The following is a 26,873-nucleotide window of genomic DNA, read 5'->3' on the forward strand; positions in this document are numbered from 1 at the left end:
TTATCCAGCAAGCCTGTCATTCAGAATAGAAGGAGAGATAAAGATTTCCCCAAACAAACAAAAACTGAAGGAATTCATCACCACTAAACCAGCCCCACAAGAGATCCTAAGGGGGATTCTGTGAGTGAAATGTTGCAAGGACCACAAAGGACCAGAGACATCACTACAAGCATGAAACCTACAGACATCACAATGACTCTAAACCCATATCTTTCTATAATAACACTGAATGTAAATGGACTGAATGCTCCAACCAAAAGATATAGGGTGTCAGAATGGACAAAAAAAAAACCAAGACCCATCTATTTGCTGTCGATAAGAGATTCATTTTAGACCTGAGGACACCTTCAGATTGAAAGTGAGGGGATGGAGAACTATATATCATGCTACTGGAAGTCAAAAGAAAGCTGGAGTAGCCATACTTATATCAGACAAACTAGACTTTAAATTAAAAGTAAAAAGAGATGAAGAAGGGCATTATATAATAATCACAGGGTCTATCCATCAGGAAGAGCTAACAATTGTAAATCTATGTTCCGAATAAGGAGGCCCCAAATGTGTAAAACAATCACAAACATGAGCAACCTTATTGATAAGAATGTGGTAATTGCAGGGGACTTTAATACCCCACTTACAGCAATGGATAGATCATCTAGACACAGGATCAATAAAGAAACAATGGCCCTGAATGATACATTGGATCAGATGGACTTGACAGATATATTTAGAACTCTGCATCCCAAAGCAACAAAATATACTTTCTTCTTGAGTGCACATGGAACATTCTCCAAGATAGATCACATACGGGGTCACAAAACAGCCCTTCATAAGTATACAAGAATCGAGATCCTACCATGCACACTTTCAGACCACGATGCTATGAAATTTGAAATCAACCACAGGAAAAAGTCTGGAAAACATCCAAAAGCATGGAGGTTAAAGAACACCCTACTAAAGAATGAATGGGTCAACCAGGCAACTAGAGAAGAAATTAAAAAATATATGGAAACAAACGAAAATGAAAATACAACAATCCAAATGCTTTGGGATGCAGCGAAGGCAGTCCTGAGAGGAAAATACATTGCAATCCAGGCCTATCTCAAGAAACAAGAAAAATCCCAAATACAAAATCTAACAGCACACCTAAAGGAAATAGAAGCAGAACAGCAAAGACACCCAAACCCAGCAGAAGAAGAGAAATAATAAAGATCAGAGCAGAAATAAACAATAGAGAATCTAAAAAAACTGTAGAGCAGATCAATGGAAGCAAGAGTTGGCTTTTTGAAAAAATAAACAAAATTGATAAACCTCTAGGCAGGCTTCTCAAAAAGGGAGATGACCCAAATTGATAAAATCATGACTGAAAATGGAATTATTACAACCAATCCCTCAGAAATACAAGCAATTATTAGGGAATACTATGAAAAACTATATGCCAACAAACTGGACAACCTGGAAGAAATGGAGAAATTCCTAAGCACCCACACAGTTCCAAAACTCAAACAGGAAGAAATAGAAAACTTGAACGGACCCATAACCAGCGAGAAATGGAATCAGTTATCAAAACTCTCCCAACAAAGAAGAGTCCAGGACCAGATGGCTTCCCTGGGGAATTCTAACAGACATTTAAAGCAGAGATAATACCTATCCTTCTCAAGCTGTTCCAAAATGGAAAGGGAAGAAAACTTCCAGACTCACTCCATGAAGCTAGCATTCCTTTGATTCCCAAACCAGACAAAGACTCAGCAAAAAAGAGAACTACAGGCCAATATCCCTGATGAATATGGATGCAAAAATCCTCAATAAGATACTAGCAAATCGAATTCAACAGCATATAAAAAGAATTATTCACCATGATCAAGTGGGATTTATTCCTGGGATGCAGGGCTGGTTCAACATTCGCAAATCAATCAATGTGATACATCACATTAATAAAAGAAAACATAAGAACCATATGATCCTGTCAATCGATGGAGAAAAAGCATTTGACAAAATCCAGCATCCTTTCTTAATAAAAACCCTCGAGAAAGTCGGGATAGAAGGAACATACTTAAACATCATAAAGCCATTTATGAAAGCCCACAGCTTAAATCATCCTCAATGGGGAAAAACTGAGAGCTTTCTCCCTGAGATCAGGAACACAACAGGGATGTCCACTCTCACCGCTGTTGTTTCACATAGTGTTGGAAGTGCTAGCATCAGCAATCAGACAACAAAAGGAAATCAAAGGCATCAAAATTGGCAAAGATGAAGTCAAGCTTTCACTTTTTGCAGATGACATGATACTATATATGGAAAACCCAACAGACTCCACCGAAAGTCTGCTAGAAGTGATACATGAATTCAGCAAAGTCGCAGGATACAAAATTAATGTACAGAAATCAGTTGCATTCCTTTACACTAACAATGAAGCAACAGAAAGACAAAGAAACCGATCCCATTTACAATTGAACTAAGAATCACAAAGATCTGTATGCTGAAAACTATAGAAAACTTATGAAGGAAATTGAAGAAGATACAATGAAATGGAAAAATATTCCATGCTCATGGATTAGAAGAATAAATATTGTTTGAATGTCAATACTACCCAAAGCAATCTACACATTCAATGCAATCCCAATCAAAATTGCACCAGCATTCTAATCGAAGCTAGAACAAGCAATCCTAAAATTTGTATGGAACCACAAAAGACCCTGAATAGCCAAAGTAATATTGAAAAAGACCAAAGTGGGAGGCATCCCAATCCCAGACTTTAGCCTCTACTACAAAGCTGTAATCATCAAGGCAGCATGGTATTGGCACAAAAACAGACACATAGACATATGGAATAGAATAGAGACTCCAGAATTGGGCCCACAAAAGTACGGCCAAGTAATATTTGACAAAGCAGGAAAGAATATCCAATGGAAAAAAGACAGTCTCTTTAACAAATGGTGCTGGGAGAAGTGGACAGCAACATGCAGTAGAATTAAACTAGACCACTTTCTTACACCATACACAAAAATAAACTCAAAATGGATGAAGGACCTGAATGTGAGACAGGAAACCATCAAAACCCTAGAGTAGAAAGCAGGAAAAAAACCTCTCTGATCTCAGCCGCAGCAATTTCTTACTTGACACATCTCCAAAGGCAAGGGAATTAAAAGCAAAAATGAACTATTGGGACCTCATGAGATAAAAGGCTTCTGCACCGCAAAGTAAACAATCAACAAAACTAAAAGGCAACCAACGGAATGGGAAAAGATATTTGCAAATGACATATCGGACAAAGGGCTAGTATCCAAAATCTATAAAGACCTCACCAAACTCCTCACCCAAAAAACAAATAATCCAGTGAAGAAATGGGCAGAAGACATGAATAGACACTTCTCTAAAGAAGACATCCAGATGGCCAACAGGCACATGAAAAGATACTCAATGTCGCTTCTCATCAGGGAAATACAAATCAAAACCACACTCAGATACCACCTCACGCCAGTCAGAGTGGCTAAAATGAACAAATAAGGAGACTATAGATGCTGGCGAGGATGTGGAGAAATGGGAACCCTCTTGCAGTGTTGGTGGGAATGCAAACTGATGCAGCTGCTCTGGAAGAGTGTGGAGGTTCCTCAAAAAATTAAAAATAGACCTACCCTATGACCCAGCAATAGCACTGCTAGGAATTTACCCAAGGGATACAGGAGTGCTGATGCATAGGTGCACTTGTACCCCAATGTTTATAGCAGCACTTTCAACAATAGCCAAATTACGGAAAGAGCCTAAATGTCCATCAACTGATTAACTGATAAAGAAATGTTAGTTTATATATGCAATGGAATACTATTTGGCAATAAGAAAGAATGAAATATGGCCTTTTGTACAATGTGGATGCAACTGGAAAGTGTTATGTTAAGTGAAATAAGTCATACAGAGAAAGCAGATACCATATATTTTCACTCTTATGTGGATCCTGAGAAACTTAACAGAAGCCCATGGGGGAGGGGAAGGGGAAAAAAAAAGTTAGAGAGGTAGGGAGCCAAACCATAAGAGACTTTTAAAAATAGAATAAACTGAGGGTTGATGGGGGGTGGAAGGGAGGGGAAAGTGGGTGATGGGCATTGGGGGGGCACCTGTTGGGATGAGCACTGGCTATTGTATGGAAACCAATTTGACAATAAATTTCATATTAAAAAAACCCAAAAACCAAAAAAACCCCAATTATTATTATAAATAAATAAGGAAAAAGCTTAAGTGCTCCTTGATTAACTGCAATCCTATGTATGGATTAAGCTAAATTGATATATAATAAGCACCAAATAGGGCTCCTGTGCCCTGGTGGCAGTTTTTTTTTTTTTTTTTATCTTTTGAAGGATTATATTTCTGTCTCACAGATTTATTAATTCAACAAATACTTATTCAACAGTGTAGCAGGCATTGTTCAAAGTGCTATGTACAAATGCTGCTTGAAGCTAAAATTCGAGTGGAGGTGGAGTATGACAAACAAAATAAAATACATATTATGTTAGATATTCAAGATGAAGAAAAAAAGGAGAAAAGAGGGATAGGAGGTCATGAGGTTTATGAGAGAGATGCTAGAAAACTATATCTTCTAATTATGATGTGTTCTATGTAAGGCAAGTTTAGATAGATCACTATTTCTTTTTCTTAAGTCATTATGTCTATTTTTCTACATCTCTTTAAAGAGATTAAAAAAGTTTGAATTATTTGAATTCAAATATTCAAATTGTTGAATTCAAATACTAAATAGTGAATGTTAAAACACAGATTCATTGTAAACAAAATAAATTTTTACTCACCTTCTCTCCAGATGGACGGGGAATGCCAACATAAAGATGATCAAGAAAATTTGCACTTCGACCTAAACCAAGTACATTGTATGGTAGTTGGAGAGCTAAATGTGCTGACTGGCTGAGTTGTCCAGCTACATTTATTAAAAAAAAAAAAAAAGGCATCTTTGTAAACATTGCTCTTATCAAACATTAAAATGATAAAAATGTTAATAATTTAGGTGCCAGAACTTAATTCTTTAAGGATAAAAATGTGAAATGAAATGTCTCGATTATTAACATTAATGATTCACTTTTCAAAGAAAGCAGGTTTATTGAGATATAATTCACATACCATAAACATCACCAACTTAAAATGTGTAGTGTTTTTGAGTATATTAAAAACGTTGTTGAACTATAACCACAAATTTTAGAACATTTTCATCACCCAAAAAGAAATCCCATACCCATTAGAAGTTACTCCTATTTCTAACCTTTACTCTTTCAGCTATGGGTAATCACTGATCAGTTTCTCTATAGATTTGCCTCTTCTAGAGATTCATATAAATACAATCATACAATGTGTGGTCTTTTTATGAATAATGCTGCTGTGTGAACATTCACATACAAGTCTTTGTGTCAACTTGTTTTCCAAAATGGCCACAGCATTCTATATTCTGTATTCCCACCAATAATGTATGAAGGTTCCAAGTTTTCCACATCCTTGCTAATGCTTCCTCTGTCTTTTTGATCATAGCCATCCCAGTGGTTGTGAAGTGGTATTTCTCATTGTGGCTTTTTTTGCATTTACCTAATGCCTAATGATGCTGAGCTGCTTTTCAAGTGTTATTGGCTATTTATGTAGCTTCCTTTTCTGTTAAGGTTGGTAATAGTATCCTCTTTCATTATGGACTTTAGCAATTTGAGTCTTCTCGTTTTTTTTTTTTTTTTTGTCAGTCTAGCTAAAGGTTTGTAAATTTTGTTAATCATAAAAAAATCTTTCAATTGGTTTTATGTTTTTCTTCCCTTCTTATTTTCTCTCATTTCTTGGCTTCTGCTTGCTTTGGGCTTAGTTTCCTTTTCCTTGGCTAATTCCTTCCTTTTCCTTCCTTCCTTCCTTCCTTCCTTCCTTCCTTCCTTCCTTCCTTCCTTCCTTCCTTCCTTCCTTCCAGTTTATTTATTTATTTTGAGAGAGAGAGAGAGAGAGAGAGAGAGAGAGAGATAGCACACAAACAGGGGAGGAGCAGAGAGAGAGAGAACCCCAAGCAGGCTCTGCACCACCAGCACGGAGCCATGTGGGGCTCGAACTCATGAACTGTGTGAGGTCATGACCTGAGCTGAAACCAAAAGTCAGATGTGTAACACACTGAGCCACCCCAGGTGCCCCAGGTAGTTTCTTAAGGTGGTTATCAGTTTCATATTTTTCCTATTCCTTAATATAGGCACTTACATCAATAAATTTTCCTCTAAGAACTGGTTTAGCTGCAGCCTATATATTTTGGTATGTTGTGTTTGTGTTTTCATGCACCTAAGTATTTTATAGTTTCCCTTGTGATTTATTTGACCTATTGGTTTTTTAGGAGTCTGTTGTTTAATTTCCACATATTTGTGAATTTTCAAATTATTATTGATTTCTAATAGCATCCCATTGTAGTTAGGGAACATACCTAGGATGATTTCAATTCTTTTAAATTTATTGAGGCTTGTTTTATGACCTAGCATACGGTCAGTCTATTTTGGAGAATGTTCCATGTGCGTTTGGGAAGAATGCATATTCTGCTGTTGTTGGGTGGAGTGTTCTGTACAGTTCTGTTAGGTTTTGTTGGTTTGTAGTGTCATTTTCTCTTTCCTTAACAATCTTATGCCTGATTTGATCCATTATTGAAAGTGCAGTATTAAAGTCTCCAATAATGTATTTTGAATTATCAATTTCTGTCCTCAATTCTTCATGTATTTGGGGTGCTCTGTAGTTAGGTGCCTATGTCTTTATAGTTCTTATAGCTTCCTTATGGATTACCCTTTTTATGGTCATTATAAAACGTCCTTCTAGTAACAATTTTTGTCTTAAAGTCCAGTTTAGTCTGATACTAGAATGGCCACTCCAGCTCTCTTTTGGTTACTTTTTGCATGGCATAATTTCCCCCATCTTTTTACTTTCAAGTTATTTGTATCTTTTTTAAAAAAGATATTATTTTTTAAAGTAATCTGTATACCCAGTGTGGGGCTCAAGCTTACAATCCTGAGATTGAGAGTCACTGAGCCAGACAGGCACCCCCCCCTCCCCAAACTTATTTGTATCTTTGAACCTAAAGTGTCTTTTGTAGATGGCACATAATTGAGTCATATATTATCCATTATACCAATCTCTGCCTTTTGATAGGAGTGTTTATTCCAATTACACTTAGTTTGATTGCTGCTAAGGCAGGATTTATGTCTCCCATTTACTATTAGTTTTGTACATGTTTTATGTCTTTTGAATTAAAGGCACTACTACTTTGTTAAATTATTTTAGTATACTATTTTAATTCCCTAGTTATTTCTTTTATAGTTTTTGAATTATTTTCTTCATGGTTGCCATAGAGATTACAATTAACATATTAACTAACTTAATTCCTAGTGCATATAACAACTTTGCTCCAGTATAGCTATTGTCCTCCCCTTTCCTTTGTGCTCTTATTATATGTTATATTTTTATACATAATCAGCTCATCAACACAGATTTACATAATTACTTTATGCACTTTTAAGTCAGATAGGAAATAAGAGACATTACCATATTTTCTATTTATCTATAGTCTTACTGGTGTTTTTACTTAATTGTGTGGATTTGAATTACTGTCTAGTTGTCCTCTAAGCTCAGCCTGAAGGGCTCCCTTTAGCATTTCTTTTAGGGCTGGCCTGGTAGTGATGAATTGTCTGTTTAAAAAAAATTTTTTTTAATCTTTATTTTACAGAGATTAAGAGGGAGAGAGAGAGAGAAACAGAGAGAGAGAGAGAGAGAGAGAGGGAGGGAGGGAGAGAGAGAGAGAGAGAGAGAGAGGGAGGGAGGGAGGGAGAGAGAGAGAGAGAGAGAGAGAGAGAGAGAGAGTCTCAAGCAGGCTCCACATTCAGTACAGAGCCCAATGCAGGGGCTTGATCCCACAATCATGGGATCAAGACTTGAGCAGAAAACAAAAGTTGGACACTCAACTGACTGAGCCACCCAGGTGCCCCTGAATTGTCTGTTTTGTTTATCTAGGAATGTCTAAATTTCTTCATTTTTGAAGAATCGTTTTGCCACATATAGAATTCTTCACTGACAGTCCCCCCCACCCCCACCTTTAGCATATATCCTCCTCCTCTGGCCTCTATGGTGTTTGTTGATAAGTCAGCTGTTGATCTTATTGAGGCTCTCATATATGTGATAAGTAGCATCTCTCTTGCTGCTATCAATAGAATTTTTGTCTTTGTTTTTTGACAGTTTGACTATGCGTGGATCTCTTCTTAGAATTTGCTGGGCTTCTTATATGTGCATATTAATGCTTTTCATCAAATTTAGGTGCTTTTGGCCATTATTGCTTCAGATATTTATTTTGCCCCTTTCTTTTTCTCTTTTCCTTTTATGAATCCCCTTATACATATGTTGGTATGCTTGATGGTGGGTCCATAGGTCTCTGAGTTTTTTTTTTTCTTCTTCTATAACTCAGGCTGTATATACTTCCTGTATACAGAAATTAGTATTCAAGTTTGATCCTATTCAAGTTTGCTTATTCTTTTGTCAACTCAAATCTGTTGAGTCCTCTGCTGAATTTTTCTCTTCAATTTCCATTTCCAGAATTTCTATTTGATTTTTAAGATGATCTTTATCTCCTTATTTCCATTTTCTATTTAGTGAGACATAGTTGTCATATTTATCCCTAATTCTTCAATCCTGGCTTCTTTTAGTTCTTTCAACATATTTATAATACCAACTTTATAGATTCTGTCAACTATGTCCAATATCTTTGGGTACATTTTCTGTTATTTTATTTTATTTTATTTTTTTAAAAATGTGTTTGTGGCATAATTTCCTGTTTCTTTGCATGTCATATAATTTTTGGTTGAAAGTGGATTTCTTAGATAATATAATGACTGTGGTATCAACCATCTCCTTTCAAGGATTTGTTGGTTTTTCTTTGTTGGTGGCGCTCATTTGTTCAGTGAGTTTCCTGGATGAATTCTATAGATCCTTCATTCCCTGCCACAAAGTTATTTTATTTTCTTATTTTTAAAGTTTTTATCTTAAGCCTGGCTTCCTAGGGGATATACTTGAGTCAGCAATGACTGGTCACAAGATTTCTTTAAATATCTTGTCTATATGTCTTCCACACTTTGGGGGATTTGTGTGTGGAAGTATTCCTTCAAACTTCAGGCAGTTTACAGATTAATTTTATCTTTCATGCATTGCTTAAGCAGGGCCACAAGGTAGTATTTGAATGAGGTAGTTTCATTTCTAGGCATGTTCACAGCTGTATAGATCCCTATGAAAATATTGGAGTTTTTCAAAGTCATTTTGTTCCTCAAGATTTCCTTTTATATGTTGAACAGGTTCTTGTTTCACTACATCTGAAATCATAGGCCTAGGTAGCTTAGATTTTGCCAGCAGATGATTGTTCTTTTTGGTAATGCCCCAGGGATAGGGCTTTTAAAAATTTTTAAAATAAATTTTATTTTTTACTGCTGGGCTGAACTCTGAGTCAAATCAAACAGCCCCCAAATCCTGAGAATGGGGATTTTTCCAAGGAGTTGCTAGTTTAGATAAAATATGGACAGTGCTATGGGGATCGGAATTTTAATGGAGCTCCAAAGGTCAGTCCTGTCCACTGACTGTGAGGCTGCTAGCTTTTCCTTGCTGCTGTACTGCTCAGTAGAGAAGGTAGTTCAGATGGGAATAGCCTGAAGTAAAAGTGCCACAGATCCTGCTGTCTTAGTGAGGATTAGTAGGTCTTCTTGGATACATACAGACACACTCCATTCTATAGCTTTGGTTAATTTCTTAAATTCTGAAGTGGTTGATACTAGTTGTTTGGCCAGTATTTTTATTTCCCTTTTTGGGGAGAGCAGGTTCATGTAGTCCTCACACTGGCATTCCAAAAGTCAATCTCTCCCTATGAGTATATATATTTGCTAGGTGTTTGTTACATAATTAAGCTGAACATTTAAACACTAAGACTGGGGTGCCTGTGTGGCTCAGTATGTTAAGTGGCTGACTTTGGCTGAGGTCATGATCTCGTGGTTCCCATGTCGAGCCCCATGTTGGGCTCTGTGCAGACAGCTCAGAGCTTGGAGCCTGCTTCGAATTCTATGTTTCCCTCTCTCTCTACCCCTCCTCCACTAGTGTTGTCTATCTCTAAAAATATAAAAATTAAAAAAAAATAAAGGATAAGACTAATATCTAAAAATTTTAATATTTAGTGGGACTCTCTTAACATCACTAACATTACCTAGAAATATGAAATAATTTGAAAGTATACATGATTTATTATATAGTTCTTATGTTAGAAATGTATAATGGAAAGAGTGAACTTACGTATAGGCATTTAAAAAAGGTTAATGTATATAAAATTGTAAAGCAATATAATGAATTGTAAATTAGAAGAATTAGTCTGCCTTATGGAGTTATGCTTATTGAATGAGAATGCTTAAAAGTATCTTGCCCTGCCTGGTAAACACTAAATACAGGTTAGGTGTATTTGTTAAGATAAAATTTATTATTACATGGTTGAAGTAAAAATCAAATATGTATGGATTTTGCTACAGTACCAGCAAAGACTGACTTAATAGACATCAAACTACTCACATAAATTATTTTCCTATAATTACCTTGCTGTAAAGAACCAAAAATAAGAACATTTATCAAGAGTACTCTGTTAATAACATAAATTTCAAATTAAAAGAGTATGTTTAGTAAGAAAACATGTGGCATGTGGGTGGGTCAGTTGGTTAAGCAGCTGACTTTGGATCATGTCATGATCTCGCGGTTCATGAATCTGAGACCTGCATTGGGCTCTTTGCTGACAGCTCAGAGACTGGAGCCTGCTTCAGATTCTGTGTCTCCCTCACTCTCTGCCCCTCCCCCCGCCAACACTCTCGCTCTCAAAAATAAAGCAATAAAAAATTGTTAAAAAAAATAAGGAAACTTAAAAACTATTAAAAATAATTAGCATAAAATTATCCAAAATCTCAAAATGAAGACATAATTATTATATTTTAGCATACTTTCAATCATGTAATTTGTTTCCCTAGGTATATGCATGCACAGATAAACACATTAGCATAGTTTGGTATTGTTGCTTTTCACTCAGTATTATTTTATGAATATTTTTTCATGTTATTAAAATTCTTTAAAAATAGGTAAGCAGAAAGATCATTGTAAAACTGAAATCCCATTAAGAGAAAACCAAAGTAACAGTTAAAAGACATTTATTATTATAAATGCCTTTAAAAATTATTTTTTCTAAAATCTACACAGACATGATCAAAAACATAATTTTAAGCAAAAATGAACTACTGGGACCTCATCAAACTAAACTAAACTAAACTAAACTAAACTTCTGCACAGAGAAGGAAACAATCAGCAAAACTAAAAGGCAACCAACAGAATGGGAGAAGATATTTGCAAATGACATATCAGATAAAGAGTTAGTATCCAAAATCTGTAAAGAACTTATCAAACTCAACACCTAAAAAACATAATCCAGTGAAGAAATGGGCAAAAGACATGAATAGACACTTCTCCAGAGAAGACACTCAGATGGCTAATAGACACATGAAAAAATGCTCCAAATCACTCATCATCGACATACAAATTAAAACCACAATGAGATACTACTTTATACCTGTCAGAATGGCTAACATTAACAACTCAGGCAACAACAGATGTTGGTGAGGATGTGGAGAAAGAGGATCTCTTTTGCATTGCTGGTGGGAATGCAAGCTGGTGCAGCCACTCTGGAAAACAGTATCGAGGTTCCTCAAAAAGCTAAAAATAGAACTACCCCATGATCCAGCAATTGCACTACTAGGCATTTATCCAAGGGATACAGGTATGCTGTTTTGAAGGGACACATGCACCCCCATGTTTATGGCAGCACTATCAACAATAGTCAAAGTATGGAAAGAGCCCAAATGCCCATCAATGGATGAATGGATAAAGAAGATGTGGTATATATATACAATGGAGTATTACTTGGCAATCAAAAATAATGAAACCTTGCCATTTGCAACTATGTGGATGGAACTGGAGGGTATTATGCTAAGTGAAGTTAGTCAGAGAAAGACAAAAATCATATGACTTCATTCATATGACGACTTTAAGAGACAAAATAGATGAACATAAGGGAAGGGAAACTAATACAAAAACAGGGAGAGGGACAAAACAGAAGAGACTTATAAATATGGAGAAAAAAACTGAGGGTTACTGGAGGAGTTATGGGAGGGGATTGGGCTAAATGGGTAAGGGGCACTAAGGAATCTACTCCTGAAATCATTGTTGCACTATATGGTAACCAATTTGGATGTAAATTTTTAAAAATAAAAAATAAAATTAAAAAAATTCCAGTTAACATACAGTGTAATATTAGTCACTCTACTTAAAAAAAAATCTTAGTAAAGCAGTATCTTGAAAATATTTATCAACATATGGAAGTCAACTTTTTTCATGAAGAGTGAAAAAGACAATGATTAAGACTCATCACATGAAGACTCTCTTTTGAAGTAAACAGAATGACATCTTGTAATAACTTTATAATTCCTTTCATATATATTTCTCTTTGGGATTACATTACTCAGTGAAACTAGCAAGAAAGGGAAAGATGAAAATCTTAAGACACTCCAAAGTTAATTTCTCAAGATTTCACTGGTAGTCTGTGTTAGAGTCAGCCCACGAATATACTTAAAAATTTTTGTTTAATGTTTATTTGTTATTTTAGAGAGAGAGCAAGAGAGAGAGAGAGCGAATGTGAGCAGGGGAGGGGCAGAGAGAGAGGGAGATACAGAATCCAAAGCAGGCTCCAGGCTCTGAGCTGTCAGCATAGAGCCTAATGTGGGGCTCTGAGATTATTACCTGAGCTGAAGTCGGATGCTTAACCGACTGAGTATACTTTTAACTTCCTATTAGTGTTCTCTTCACTACATGAGATTGCCTTGGTGATGAATTCAAGACCATTGCATTACACAAAAATCCAATTCATTTTCCTTCAAAACTAACTTAATGACATGTATGATTATTGCTTTTGTTTAAGTGTCCTCTCTGCCAGTTTGTAAATCTTGTAAAAAATTCTTAAAAGCTATGTGAAGAGCTAATGGAGGATAAGAACATGAACTGTGGATGTAACTTTGTATTTGCTGTCCATTGCCTTAACAAAGATAGAAAATACATTGCTGTGACATGTGTCAACTTATAAGCTTAGAGACTTATAAAACAATGGTATGTTACCATATGTATACTTTAAAAAAAGAAAAAAGAGGAATGTTAAAAAAGACCATAATTTTATTCCCTACATTAATTCTCTAATATCATCATTTTAAAAATCTACTGTTGGAGAGGGAGGAGCCAAGATGGTGGAACAGCATGGAGGTTTTTTTTGTGTCTCAAGTCCATGAAATACAGCCAGATCAACACTAAACCATCCGGCACACCTAGAAAACTGATTTGAGGATTAACACAACAATCTGCACAACCTGAACCACAGAACTCGGCAGGTATGCGGCACAGAGAGGTGAACTGGGTGAGAGAGAAACCACGGAGGGCAGGGAGCTATTTTTGCTTGTGGAGAGAGGATAGAAACAGGGGGAGAGTATTGGAACCCCCCCCCCCCCAAAAAAAAAGCAGCTGAAGAGAAAGTAGAAAAGTGGAAACAGCCACAGGGACTGAACTAAAAAGGGACAAAAGAGAAAGGAGAGTGTTTAAAATTCACTGAGACTCTATAAACAGGGGGAGCACAGCGTCTGAAACTCCACAGCTTGATACCTGGTGGTGCTCTGCTGGGAAGGAAGAATCCCCAGGAGCAGAGTGAGGTCCAGGAGTCCTTGAGCCACAGGGGAGAGGTGGTTCCCCAGTGGGGAGGAAATCTGGTATAGGCTGTGTGGCCCCCCACAGGCAAATGTGCCAGGAGACCCTGGAGAACAACCACATTTGCTGGTACTGGAACAAGATCATTGAGGGTAAAGACTGGTGCCAGATGTGTGTTGAGATTTTACATAATCCCTGAAACACTGCTGCTACATGATCATGTGAACATATTCTGGGGTGGGCTGGCAATCAGCCGTAGTCTCTGGGCATTGGCAACAAACAGCATGGTCCCAGGAACATTCCTGGGTGTGGCTGGCACCCGGCCATTGCTTGGTGAGATCCTCCCCAGAAGGTCTGCGCAGGACAAAGCCACAGTCCCTCAGAAGTGAGGAGTTGGGAAACACAGTCACATCTGAAATAAAACTCAGGAGGGAGGCACCGCCTGGCAAAATGATGGCTTGGTCACAGACAGTGTAGAATCAGGGAGTGGATGGAAGCCAGAGACAAAGGATGGGTGTGTGATTGCTGATCTGGGAGAACAGAGTTCCGATACTAGAAACTGGATATCTGGGTGACACCATTTTCAGCCCTCCCGCACATGCGCATACACATCCTCAAGCACCACAGCAATCCATTCCAGTAAGCTATGCAGCGCCATCTAGTGGAGAACAGACCCCTTACACTAAGCCCTGCTCAACTGGGCCAACCTTGCTTTCAGGAACACAAGTCTCTCTGCCTGCTTAGTTTATGGACTATACTTGCTTCATAGTTTCACTTCTAGGGGAAAATGATGTAATTTCAATCGTATTTCAGTCTGTTCACTGGTCCATCTATTTAATTTTACTTTTGTTTTTCTTTTTTGTTTCTTGAATACAGAAAGAGAAAAAATTTATTTTCATTTTCAATTTTTATTAAAAATATTTTTTTCTCCTGTAGTTTTCACTTTTTTGTAAATTTTTCAAATTCTATTTTACTTCCATCATTTCCTTTTATTCTATTTCTTTAAAAAAAATTTTTTTTTAAGTTTATTTATTTTTGAGACAGAGACAGAGCATGAATAGGGGAGGGTCAGAGAGAGAGGGAGACACAGAATCGGAAGCAGGCTCCAGGCTCTGAGCGGTCAGCCCAGAGCCCAATGCGGGGCTCGAACTCACGGACCGCAAGATCGTGACCTGAGCCGAAGTCGGACGCTTAACCGACTGAGCCACCCAGGTGCCCCATCATTTTATTCTATTTCAATGTATTCAGTTTTTCAAATTTTCAAATGTTTTCCTTTTTTTCTTTTTCCCTTTTTTCTCTAATCTGTCAAGCTCCTTTCAACAACCAGACCAAAACACACCTAGGATCTAGCATCATTTATTTGATTCTTTTATGTGTGTTGGTTTTCATCTTTTAATTTTAATTTTTTTGCTTTATTAATTCTTTTCTTCCTTCGAAATGATGAAATGAAGGAATTTACCCAAAAAATAAAGAGCAGGTAGAAATGACAGCCAGGGACTTAACACAGATACAAGCAAGATGTCTGAACCAGAATTTAGAATCATGATAATAAGAATACTAACTGGGGTCAAAAATAGATTAGAATCCCTCTCTGTGGAGATAAAAGAAGTAAAAGCTAGTCAGGATGAAATAAAAAAATGCTATAACTGAACTGCAATCTCAAATGCATGCCATGGTGGCAAGGATGGATGAGACAGAGCAGCAAATCAGCGATATAGAGGAGAAACTTATGGAGAATAATGAAGCAGAAAAAAAGAGGTAGACGAAGGCAAACGAGCACAATTTAAGAATTAGAGAAATCAGTGACTCATTAAAAAGGAACAACATCAGAATCATAGGGGTTCCAGAAGAGGAAGAGAGAGAAAACAGGGTAGAAGGGTAATGTGAGGAAATCATAGCAGAAAACTTTCCTAACCTGGGAAAAGACACAGACATCAAAATCCAGGATGCACAAGGGACTCCCATTAAATATTACAAAAACTTATCATCAACAAGGCCTATCATAGTCAAATTCACAAAATACTCAGGCAAGGAAAGAATCATGAAAGCAACAAGGAAAAAACAGTGCTTAACCTACAAGGGAAGACAGATCAGGTTTGAACCAGACCTATTCAGAGAAACCTGGTAGGCCAGAAAGGAGTAGCAGGATATATTCCATGTGCTGAATCGGAAACTATGGAGCCAAGAATACTTTATCCAAGAATTCTTTATAATTCAAAATAGAAGGAGAGATTAAAAGTTTTTCAGACAAAGAAAAATTACAGGAGTTTGTGACCACTAAATCAGCCCTGCAAGAAATTTTATGGGGGACTCTCTCAGGGGAGAAAAGACAGAAAAACAAAAACAGACCAAAAGCAACAAAGACTAGAAAGGACCAGAGAACACCATCAGAAACTCCCAACTCTACAGGCACACATACATATATACTATGGAGTATTACTTGACAATCAAAAAGAATGAAATCTTGCCATTTGCAACTATGTGGATGGAACTAGAGGGTATTATACTAAGTGAAATTAGTCAGAGAAAGACAAATATATGACTTCACTCATATGAGGACTTTAAGATAAAAAACAGATGAACATAAGGGAAGGGAAGCAAAAATAATATAAAAACAGGGAGGGGGACAAAACATAGGAGACTCTTAAATATGGAGAAGAAACAGAGGGTTGCTGGAGGGGTTGTGGGAAGGCGGATGGGCTAAATGGGTAAGGGGCATTAAGGAATCTATTCCTGAAATCATTGTTGCTCTTTATGCTAACTTGGATGTAAATTTAAAAAAAAAATTTAAAAAAATCTATTGTTGGAGATGATGGATTTCTCTTTATTTTTCACTATTACATTAAACTGATAAGAATAGAGCCAAAAGACCAAGAAGTGATTAGTCTTTCACCATTGTAAATAATTCTTTAGTGAATATCTCTGCACATCAATATTTGTCTGCATGTAGATTAGTTTTTTATATTCCTATATGTGGAATACTGGTTCATGGAGTAGAACATTCATTAGATAAAAGAACAGTCTCTTCAACAAAGTGCGGTGGGACACCTGGATAATGATACAAAAAAGAAAACCCGATTTCTAAAATGAGGTTGTATCTACTAGTTTTCAATGAAAACACCTATTACACTCCATTTCATTATTTTTTTTTTTAGGGTGAAATTCACATAATGTACAATTAACTACTTTAAAGTATAAAAATTAAGTGGTCTTTAGTATATTCACAATGTTGTGCAACCACCAGCTTTTTCTAGTCTCCAAACATTTCATCACCCCATAAATATAACCATACTCATTAAGTAAAAACTCCCCATTCCCTTCTCCTCTCGTAACCTCTAATCTGCTCTCAGTCTCATGTATCATATAAAAGGAATCATACAACACGTTACCATTTGTGTCTGGCTTCTTGCACATAGTTTAATGTTTTCAAGACCTATATAAATTGTAGCAATTATCAGTACTTTACTCCTTTTAATGGCTGAATAATATTCCTTGTATGTATATACTTTATTTAGCCATTCATCCACTGATAGACATTTGGATTAATATGTACATTAATGTACAAATATCACTTTGAGACCCAGCTTTCAGTTCTTTTGGGGTATATACTCAGAACTAGAACTCCTCAGTTATGTAAGTCTGTATTTCTACTTACTTGGACTGGTAACCCTGTAGTTACAGTACTTTCCCTCCCTCATATATACACAGTCTGCCAAGAAGTCAAATATATGTATGTCCACAATGCAAACACATTTCTAACTTCATTGCTGTCACCTTGATCCAAGCTACATATCATCTCTGGCCTGAATTATTTTAATTGTTTTCTATTTGGTTTCTTTGCTTTAGCTGTTGTTCTTCCTATTGTTACTACTTCACTCAGAATAAAGATTTGTCCTACCTAGTTTACATTCCCCACTCCTCATTTAACTCCGTTTCACCTTCTACTCCCTAATCTCCCTTCCTTCTTTTCTAAGACACTGGTCTTTTCACTGTTTCTTGGAAATTACAGGAATGCTTATACCTTCCAGGCTTGACACTGGCTTTCTCCTTTGTCAAGAATATTCTTCAAAAGAATAATAACTTTTCAAAAGAATAATAATATTCAAAATAATAATATTCAAAATTCAAATATTCAAAATTCATATTTTCAAAAAAATATTCTTATTCAAAAGAATAATATAACTTTATGTCTAACTCTCTTATCTCCTTCAAATCTTTGTTCAAATTGACCCTTTCTCAGAGAGGCCCACTTTGGCCACTCTACACAAAATTGATCCTGGCTTTATTTTCTCCTGCCCCACAGTTCTTATCACTTCCTAACAACTAAATAGTGTTAAATATATTACTTACTTATGTTTATTACCTCTCTCCCCCTACTAGGATGTAATCTCCATGAGGGGTAAATTTTAGGTCTGTTTTATTTATTTCCATATTAGAAGAGACTAGAACAGGCTAGGCATACATTAGGCACTCAGTACATATGTACTCAACAAGTGAATGAATACATGAAGGAAATTTTACCCTCCAAATACATCAGACCTGAGTCTTGTAATGTACTCCCTGCTCAAAAATACTATGTCAGTTTATATCACATAGATAACCAGTACAGAAAGATTGTCTACCTAAAGGTAAATACATAAAATGCATTTGTGATACTCCAGCCACTAGATTCAAATGCCTGCAGGTTCTTTTATGCCTGCATCATAATTGGACTTTCAAAAAACAGTTCAAACAGACATTTATGTAATTAAAAAATTAACAGTTTTTAAAGTTGATTCGTTCTTATTCTCCAGGAGAATATTATACTGACATGCAATTCTGACTGGCAATTCTGAATGCCACTGTAAAATAGATTATGCTGTAATTTAAAATTCTGAATTAAGTAAGAAGGTAGGACAGGAGATACATTTCACTTGGTTTTGAGGTAAAATATTGAAGCCAACTTCATTGTTTAAGAGTACTAGATATTAACTTTTATCATAACTGTAGCTCTGATATCTTAAATAATGTATATATGCTGACATAAGAGGTGGGAAGAGTGGAAGGGAAAAGTCACTAGCTGAAGGGGGGAAAAACCACTGAAATTTTATCTTTCTTGGTGTGTGTGTGTGTGTGTGTGTGTGTGTGTGTGTGTGTGTCTGTGTGATTCTGAGTCAAAAGGACATTGAATTCTATCTCCCTGCAAGGGTTTAAGCCACAGGGAATTTGCATCTAACAGTAATGTGTGTAATTCCTCTGGCACTGCCCTGGCTTGAGGAAAAATAGCATCTCTATAAAAATGAGATAAAAGAACACATTCAAACACCCAAATTTTTATGCAACTTTGGAGAAAAATATGCCTCTTCTTGGGAGAGGAATTGTTCTGAGAAGTATTCATTATCTCAGATGGATGGCTCTGAAACAATAGTACATTGACATCAATTAAAATGGAGATGAAGAACACCAAGAAAGGACAAAATATGAAAATTAAATACACTCTGTAAGCAATAAGAATTAACAGCTATTAAATGTGTCTGATTTGGGGCATCTGGGTGGCTTGGTCGGTTGAGTGCCTGACTTCGGCTCAGGTCATGATCTCATGGTCTGTGAGTTCAAGCCCTGCGTTGGGCTCTGTGCTGACAGCTCAGAGCCTGGAGCCTCCTTCAGATTCTGTGTCTCCTTCTCTCTCTGCCCCCACCCCTCCACTCTCTGTCTCTGTCTCTCTCTCTCAAAGATAAATAGACATTAAAAAAATGTGCCCAATATGCCAAAAACCGTGGCAAGTGCTTCTTGTATGTTATTTGTTAACAATAATTGCATGTGAATAGGTACTATTATTATCTCTACTTTATCGTGAGGAAATCAAGAGGTTAAGCAATTTGACTAAATGGTGGAGGTAGGGCTTTATTTTTGGCAGCCTAATTCCAAATCCCACACCCTTCATCATCACCTGTGATCTTATTTTCAGTTGAAAAAGAAGTGTGATGTTTGTCTTACTGCTCTATAAAAAGGGTTTCTAATGACACAGAATAACCCCCTCCAATGACATTTGATCTTTTACTGTTTGGATCTGTATAGTATTTGTGATATCCCAGGATATGGTCTGGGAATCTGTTTGTTGTTCCAGTTAACATGACATTTGTTAAGTTTTGTAAACCCAGGCTGTAAGGCCATATTTAATGGTTGTGGCATGTGGGCTTTGTGATGTTCTGGCTTTTTAAGGAATTCTGGGAGATGAGGCTGGTGTATTTTGTTGATCTTCTACAACAGGCACCAACTTGCTCAAGAGTTTAATCCAATTATATCCATGCAGGATTCGATTATGAAAAAGACTGTGCTCTGGATATGGATTAGCCCTTGATCTACACTAGAATAAACTCAGGTTCTCTGGCTCACACAAGACAGTTAAAAGGGCAGAGTGAAAATTTTAGGACTAGTTTCATTGCTTATAGGGGGATTATAAAAAGAAATATCATCATATTTTTGTGTCATGTGGTATGCATGATAAATTCTATTTTCCTATAAGAATTATGGAGATTCTAAGAATTAGTAAATTCTATTTCCTATAACAAGGAAATATATTCTCCTATATGAGAATATCAGGTAGGGGACAATGTTTCTCTACAAGGAAAACCTGTAATGTTGAGAAATTGGATAATAACATGAGTGGTCAAGGTTAAGAAAAATGAAGGTAAGATTTATAAAGAAAAATATGCTTCTAAATAGATTTAATATTTTTTTATTTTTTTTATTAACGTTTATTTTTTTTTGAGACAGAGAGAGACAGAGCATGAACGGGGGAGGGTCAGAGAGAGAGGGAGACACAGAATCCGAAACAGGCTCCAGGCTCTGAGCTGTCAGCACGGAGCCCGATGCAGGGCTCGAACTCACAGACTATGAGATCATGACCTGAGCCGAAGTTGGACGCTCAACCGACTAAGCCACCCAGGCACCCCAATAGATTTAATATTAACTCTATTTCATTATATAGGAACTCTTCTATAAATTATTTGGCCAGCAGTGTTTCTTCTTACTCATTGGTATGTACTCTTTAATGGCCTGTTTCCAATTGTCTAGCTGCTTAAGAGAATCATGCTTTTGGTATAATGTCACTCTATCTTGAGTCTTTCCACTGTTAAGTAAGAGATGTTCCTTTAATCAATATGTTCTCTGTTCATTAGGTGATGTAGATATACCATCTCTTCCTGGCAGGGCAAAGAGATGGAGAAAGGGACTGTTCCAGGTACTGATGTTTTTTTTCCCCCCTCATAACAAAGTTGTCAAGAATGATTAGGATTCTATAAAAATCAGTGGATTTAAAGTCTTGATAAATGGTAAAATTAAAAATTAAAAAATACATTATCACTTGCTTTCCCTTGCTGCTGGTATATTTTAATAGCTAACAGAATAAGTTTCTGATATAGGTAATAAAATATTACTGGCTAAAACAGTTATCACAGTCCCTGGTATGTAAATGACAGCCTGAGGTAAAAATTTGTATTATTTCATATGATAAGTTTCGTTGTAAAATTTACCAAATCAGATATCCTAGCCAGAAAGTCTAGCAGTTAAGAAAACAAGTGCTAAAATGGATTAAAATAGTGATGATTTTTAAAATACTTGTTTGAATCTTTTATTCTTTAAAAATTTTTAAAAAAAAAATTTTTTTTTTTTTTTTTTTTTTTTTTAGAGATATAGATAGAGCACAAGGCAGGTAGGGCAGAGGGAGAGACAGGGAGACACAGAATCTGAAGTTGGCTCCAGGCTCAAAGTCGGCTCTGTCTGCACAGAACCCAATGCGGGGTTTGAACTCACAGAACCATGAGATCATGACCTGAGCTGAAGTTGGATGCTTAACTGACTGAGTCACTCAGGTGTCCCTCTTTTATTCTTTTTTTTAAAATTCCAGTAGAATTAACATACAGTGCTATAGTAGTTTCAGGTGTACAATATAATGATTCAACACTTCCATACAACACCTGGTACTCATCATGATAAGTGTACTTTTAATCCCCATCACCTATTTCCCCGGTCCTCCCCACCCCCCACCACTGCTAACCCTCTGGTAACCACTAGTTTGTTCTCTATAGTTAAGAGTCAAAACAGTGATGATTTTTAACATTTAAATTCATTGCTGAAGTGTTTAGCCAGCTATAGGGAGAGATAGCTAATTCCTAAATACAGAACACAGTTAATTATGAAAAAGCTACTTGTTGTCAACAGTCTACACTTACCTGTATCTCTCAATACCATACTATAATCTGACACCAGAATTTGAAGTTGTATAAAAAGAAGACACAATAGATTTGGAAGGTAAGGAGAAATTTTGGAGAGAATAATAAAGTATTGATATTTCATTTTAAAAATTGGGTACATTTCAGCCTTAGTCACTTGACATTTAAAACATTTACCAAATTGGAGCTTAACTTCTTATTTTTGTTTTAAAATTCATTGATTTTAATTAAATGGATGGCTACCCACACAGAAAAAAAGAAATGAAGCAGTTTTTTTTTTTTCTTGATGGTAAAACCTCCTACTGGATTATATGACTAAAGCACATCATTTTATTGAACTTTGGGAAAAATCTAGTTTCCAGTAAGTGGATGTTCACTAATCACCAAGTTTGTGACTGCCTGGAGAAGCACCTTAACCAATGTATGGTCAAATTACAAATCTGAGACGTGTTAATTTAATGTCACTATATGCATATTCCTGTTTTTTAATAGTCCAATTTAGTAATCAGCTTAAGAATAAGAAATAGCCTGTCTTCATAGGAAGGCATAAATCCAAGCAGAGTAAGTTGTTAATACCTTTTAAAAAGTATGTGATGTTACTAAGGTGCTCTAGAATGTGGATGTAGAAGAAACATCCTGCATTATCTTAAGTGAATAGTATATGGACATTTGTGAGGTTACATGCTCAAATGCTAAATTCCTGGATTTCAGAAGTTAAAGGAGTACAGCTATGGAAAAATTCTTTAAAGAACTGTTGGCCTCTTTTCCTGGTAGTTGATGGGTGACTTATAATGGAGAGTGATGGAATCCACTGACATTTGACTGTTATTCCTTTGGAGTATTTTGAATTATATCTGAACTCAGCTTCTAGATAACCGACAAGGATAAAGTGATAAAATACGTGGGAGAACCTCCTACTAGATTGAAAATAGCTCCATGAAAAGAGGTGCTGAGGTGTTTTCAGTCTAGTGATGTATTCCTTTTTATGCCCTATTTCTAGGGTATAGCATAGTGGCTGACACCTAATAGGCACTTGGTAAATATCTGTTGTACTGAGCGGAAGATCTGGTAGTAAATAATAAAGTCTAATTTGTATAATTGTTTAACTTCAGGTTTTCCTGAGGTCTTACACAATACACCATATCAATGATTACTGTTGAAGACATTCATTTTGCAGAGAACAAAAAAAGGGCATTGGGGGGGTAGGCAAAATGGGTGATGGGCAGTGATGCCCAAGGAGGGCACTTGTTGGGATGAGCACTGTGTATTGTATGTAAGCGATGAATCATGGGAATGTATTCCCAAAGCCAAGGGCACACTGTTTACACTGTATGATAGCTAACTTGACAATACATTATATTAAAAAAAGACATTCATTTTAATAATAACCTGACATCAGCTTAACAACTGGCACTTGAACGAATGTATTCCTTAACACAGGAGGCTTGTGATGTGGTATTATGGAAAGCACATAGGATTTGAAGACCAAAGATGGTGTTTTAACACTGCTTTGTTTGATTTTTAGAAAGTTGCTGGACTTCTCTAAGACTTAATGTGTCTATTTATTCCCAAAACATATATTGAATGCATACTATATATGCCTTTTACACAGAGATGAAAAAGAGACAAACCCTGACCTGGAAATCCTTAAAGATATAACTGAAAAATATAACTTGAATGTTTCTTCATTCTTAAAATTAGAATTACAATACCACTTATTCATGGACTTGGTGAAGTAATTACCACACTGGTACGTATTTTTTTTTTTTTTAACATTTATTTATTTTTGAGACAGGGAGAGACAGCATGAACGGGGGAGGGTCAGAGAGAGAGGGAAACACAGAATCTGAAACAGGCTCCAGGCTCTGAGCTGTCAGCACAGAGCCTGACGCGGAGCTCGAACCCATGGGCTGCGAGATCATGACCTGAGCTGAAGTCAGATGCTCAACCGACTGAGCCACCCGGGCGCCCCGTAATTTTTAATGGTAGATAAAAGTGCTTTGGAAACTGTAAAGCACTATACACATGTTAGCTGTTATTTATTATATAATCATTCTTCCTAGTTTTTGTTTTTCTTAGGTTAAATTCAACTTCCTAGTCCTGAAAAATAGTGTAACACCAATTTTTCTTGGAAGTTCTTTTAATTTGTCTTTTGTAATAAATCAGGAAGCTTGGAAATCTGGTTCAAACTTCGTGTCAACCTGCTTCCCAGTTATAAATTGAGAATATCGTTTTAACTTTCCTTTTTGTTAAATTGATATATAATTCACATGCCCCAATGTCCACCACTTTAACGTGTACAATTCAGTGGTTTCCAGTATAGTCACAAGGTTATATAACTGTCACCACTAATTCCAGGACATTTTCATCACTACAAAAAAGGAACCCTGTAACTATTTGCAGTCATTTCCCATTTTTTCCTTCCCCGAGTCTCTAGTAAGCCTTGGTCCCTTTCTATCTCTATGGATTTCCCTATTCTAGATCTTTTATAAATGGAATTGTATAATATGCAGTCTTTTGTGACTGACTTCTTTCACTGAGAATGTTTTACAAGGTTCATCCATGTTATAGTATGAATCATGTTTTTATGGCTGGATAATGTTCCACTGTATGGATATGCCACATTTTGTTTACCCATTTATTAAAGGGCATTTGGTTCATTTATACTTTTTAGCTATCATGATAATGCTATGAACATTCATATACAAGTTTTTGCATGACTTACATTTTCTATTCTCTTGGGAATATTATTCCAAGGAGTGGAATTAATGGTTCATATGATAAGTCTGTACTTAACTTTTTTAGGAACTGAGTAGTTTGACTTTGATAACTGTTTTTCTACAGTTTAATGCTCATAGCATCTAATGAAGGAATGATAAAAACCACAGCCAATGCATGTAAAAAATAACGTGAAGGGAAACAATAAAATAAATCCACAAGTCTCATAAAGCCAAATTGCATTAGGTGTGACTGTGAATGTCTAATGTAATGATCAGTGCTCCTACAGAGTTGCATTAGGGAGGTAAACTTTTCTGAGGTTATGTACAATTATGTTTCAGCTGTCATTCTCTGGATTAGAAAGATAAACTCTGGTTTCCAAAGTGGACAAAGTGGTATAAATGAGCTAAATGGGAAAGCCTGGCTTATGCTTTAGTGCATATTATTTTTCATGTTGGAGACCTCTCTCTGAGAGGCAAACCATTTGGCCGTGGCATATTAGTAAAAACTGCGGTTTCTTGGTAGTGTAAATAAAAAAGCACAATAAAGTAAAACTGCTTAGTTCTAAAATAGGGATAGAAGATGCAAAGCTACTTAATAAACCAAAGGGGAGAGGTTTTTTTATTTGCAAGTTAGGTGTTTCACTGAAATATGTGATTTAAAAGTGTTTATTAGACTAGGTAGGTATCATATTTTTTTAAATATGAAATTTATTGTCAAATTGGTTTCCATACAACACCCAGTGCTCATTCCAACTGGTGCCCTCCTCAATACCCATCACCCACCCTTCTCTCCCTCCACCAACCCTCAGTTTGTTCTCAGTTTTAAGAGTCTCTTACGCTTTGGCCCTCTCCCTCTCTAACCTCTTTTTTTTTTTTCTTCCCCTCCCCCTTGGACTTCTGTTAAGTTTCCCAGGATCCACATAAAAGTGAAAACATATGGTACCTGTCTTTCTCTGTATGACTTATTTCACTTAGCATAACTCGAGATCTCCAGTTCCAACCACGTTGCTACAAAAGGCCAGATTTCATTCTTTCTCATTGCCACGTAGTATTCCATTGTGTATATAAACCACACTTTCTTTATCCACTCATCAGTTGATGGACATTTAGGCTCTTTCCATAATTTGGCTATTGTTGAGAGTGCTGCTATAAACATTGGGGTACAAGTGCTCCTATGCATCAGCACTCCTGTATCCCTTGGGTAAATTCCTAGCAGTGCTACTGCTGGGTCATAGGGTACATCTATTTTTAATTTTTTGAGGAACCTCCACACTGTTTTCCAGAGTGGCTGTACCAGTTTGCATTCCCACCAACAGTGAAAGAAGGTTCCTGTTTCTCCACATCCTCGCCAGCATCTATAGTCTCCTTATTTGTTCATTTTAGCCACTCTGACTGGCGTGAGGTGATATTTGAGTGTGGTTTTCATTTGTATTTCCCTGATGAAGAGTGACATTGAGCAACTTTTCATGTGCCTGCTGGCCATCTGGATGTCTTCTTTAGAGAAGTGTCTATTCATGTTTTCTGCCCATTTCTTCACTGGGTTATTTGTTTTTCGGGTGTGGAGTTTGGTGAGCTCTTTATAGATTTTGGATACTAGCCCTTTGTCCGATATGTCATTTGCAAATATCTTTTCCCATTCCGTTGGTTGCCTTTTAGTTTTGTTGATTGTTTCCTTTGCTGTGCAGAAGCCTTTTATCTTCATGAGGTCCCAATAGTTCATTTTTGCTTTTAATTCCCTTGCCTTTGGGGATGTGTCAAGTAAGAAATTGCTGCGGCTGAGGTCAGAGAGGTCTTTTCCTGCTTTCTCCTCTAGGGTTTTGATGGTTTCCTGTCTCACCTTCAGGTCCTTCATCCATTTTGAGTTTATTTTTGTGAATGGTGTGAGAAAGTGGTCTAGTTTCATCCTTCTGCATGTTGCTGTCCAGTTCTCCCAGCACCATTTGTTAAAGACTGTCTTTTTTCCATTGGATAGTCTTTCCTGCTTTGTCAAAGATTAGTTGGCCATATGTTTGTGGGTCTAGTTCTGGGGTTTCTATTCTATTCCATTGGTCCATGTGTCTGTTTTTGTGCCAATACCATGCTGTCTTGATGATGACAGCTTTGTAGTAGAGGCTAAAGTCTGGGATTGTGATGCCTCCTGCTT

General features: G+C 36.5%; 1 protein-coding gene across 2 annotated transcripts in view; it reads right to left on the reverse strand.

Moving 5' to 3' along the window:
• Window positions 1–26,873, reverse strand: part of ITFG1 (integrin alpha FG-GAP repeat containing 1) — a 345,618-nt gene that overhangs the window by 9,891 nt on the left and 308,854 nt on the right. For both annotated transcript variants that reach the window (XM_058708060.1, XM_058708061.1), the window contains one exon: window positions 4,797–4,921. In XM_058708060.1, coding sequence (XP_058564043.1) covers window positions 4,797–4,921 — 125 coding nt within the window. The remainder of the gene's footprint in view (window positions 1–4,796; window positions 4,922–26,873) is intronic.

This window comes from Neofelis nebulosa, chromosome 17, assembly GCF_028018385.1.
Source record: "Neofelis nebulosa isolate mNeoNeb1 chromosome 17, mNeoNeb1.pri, whole genome shotgun sequence".
In the NCBI taxonomy this organism is placed as follows: domain Eukaryota; kingdom Metazoa; phylum Chordata; class Mammalia; order Carnivora; family Felidae; genus Neofelis; species Neofelis nebulosa.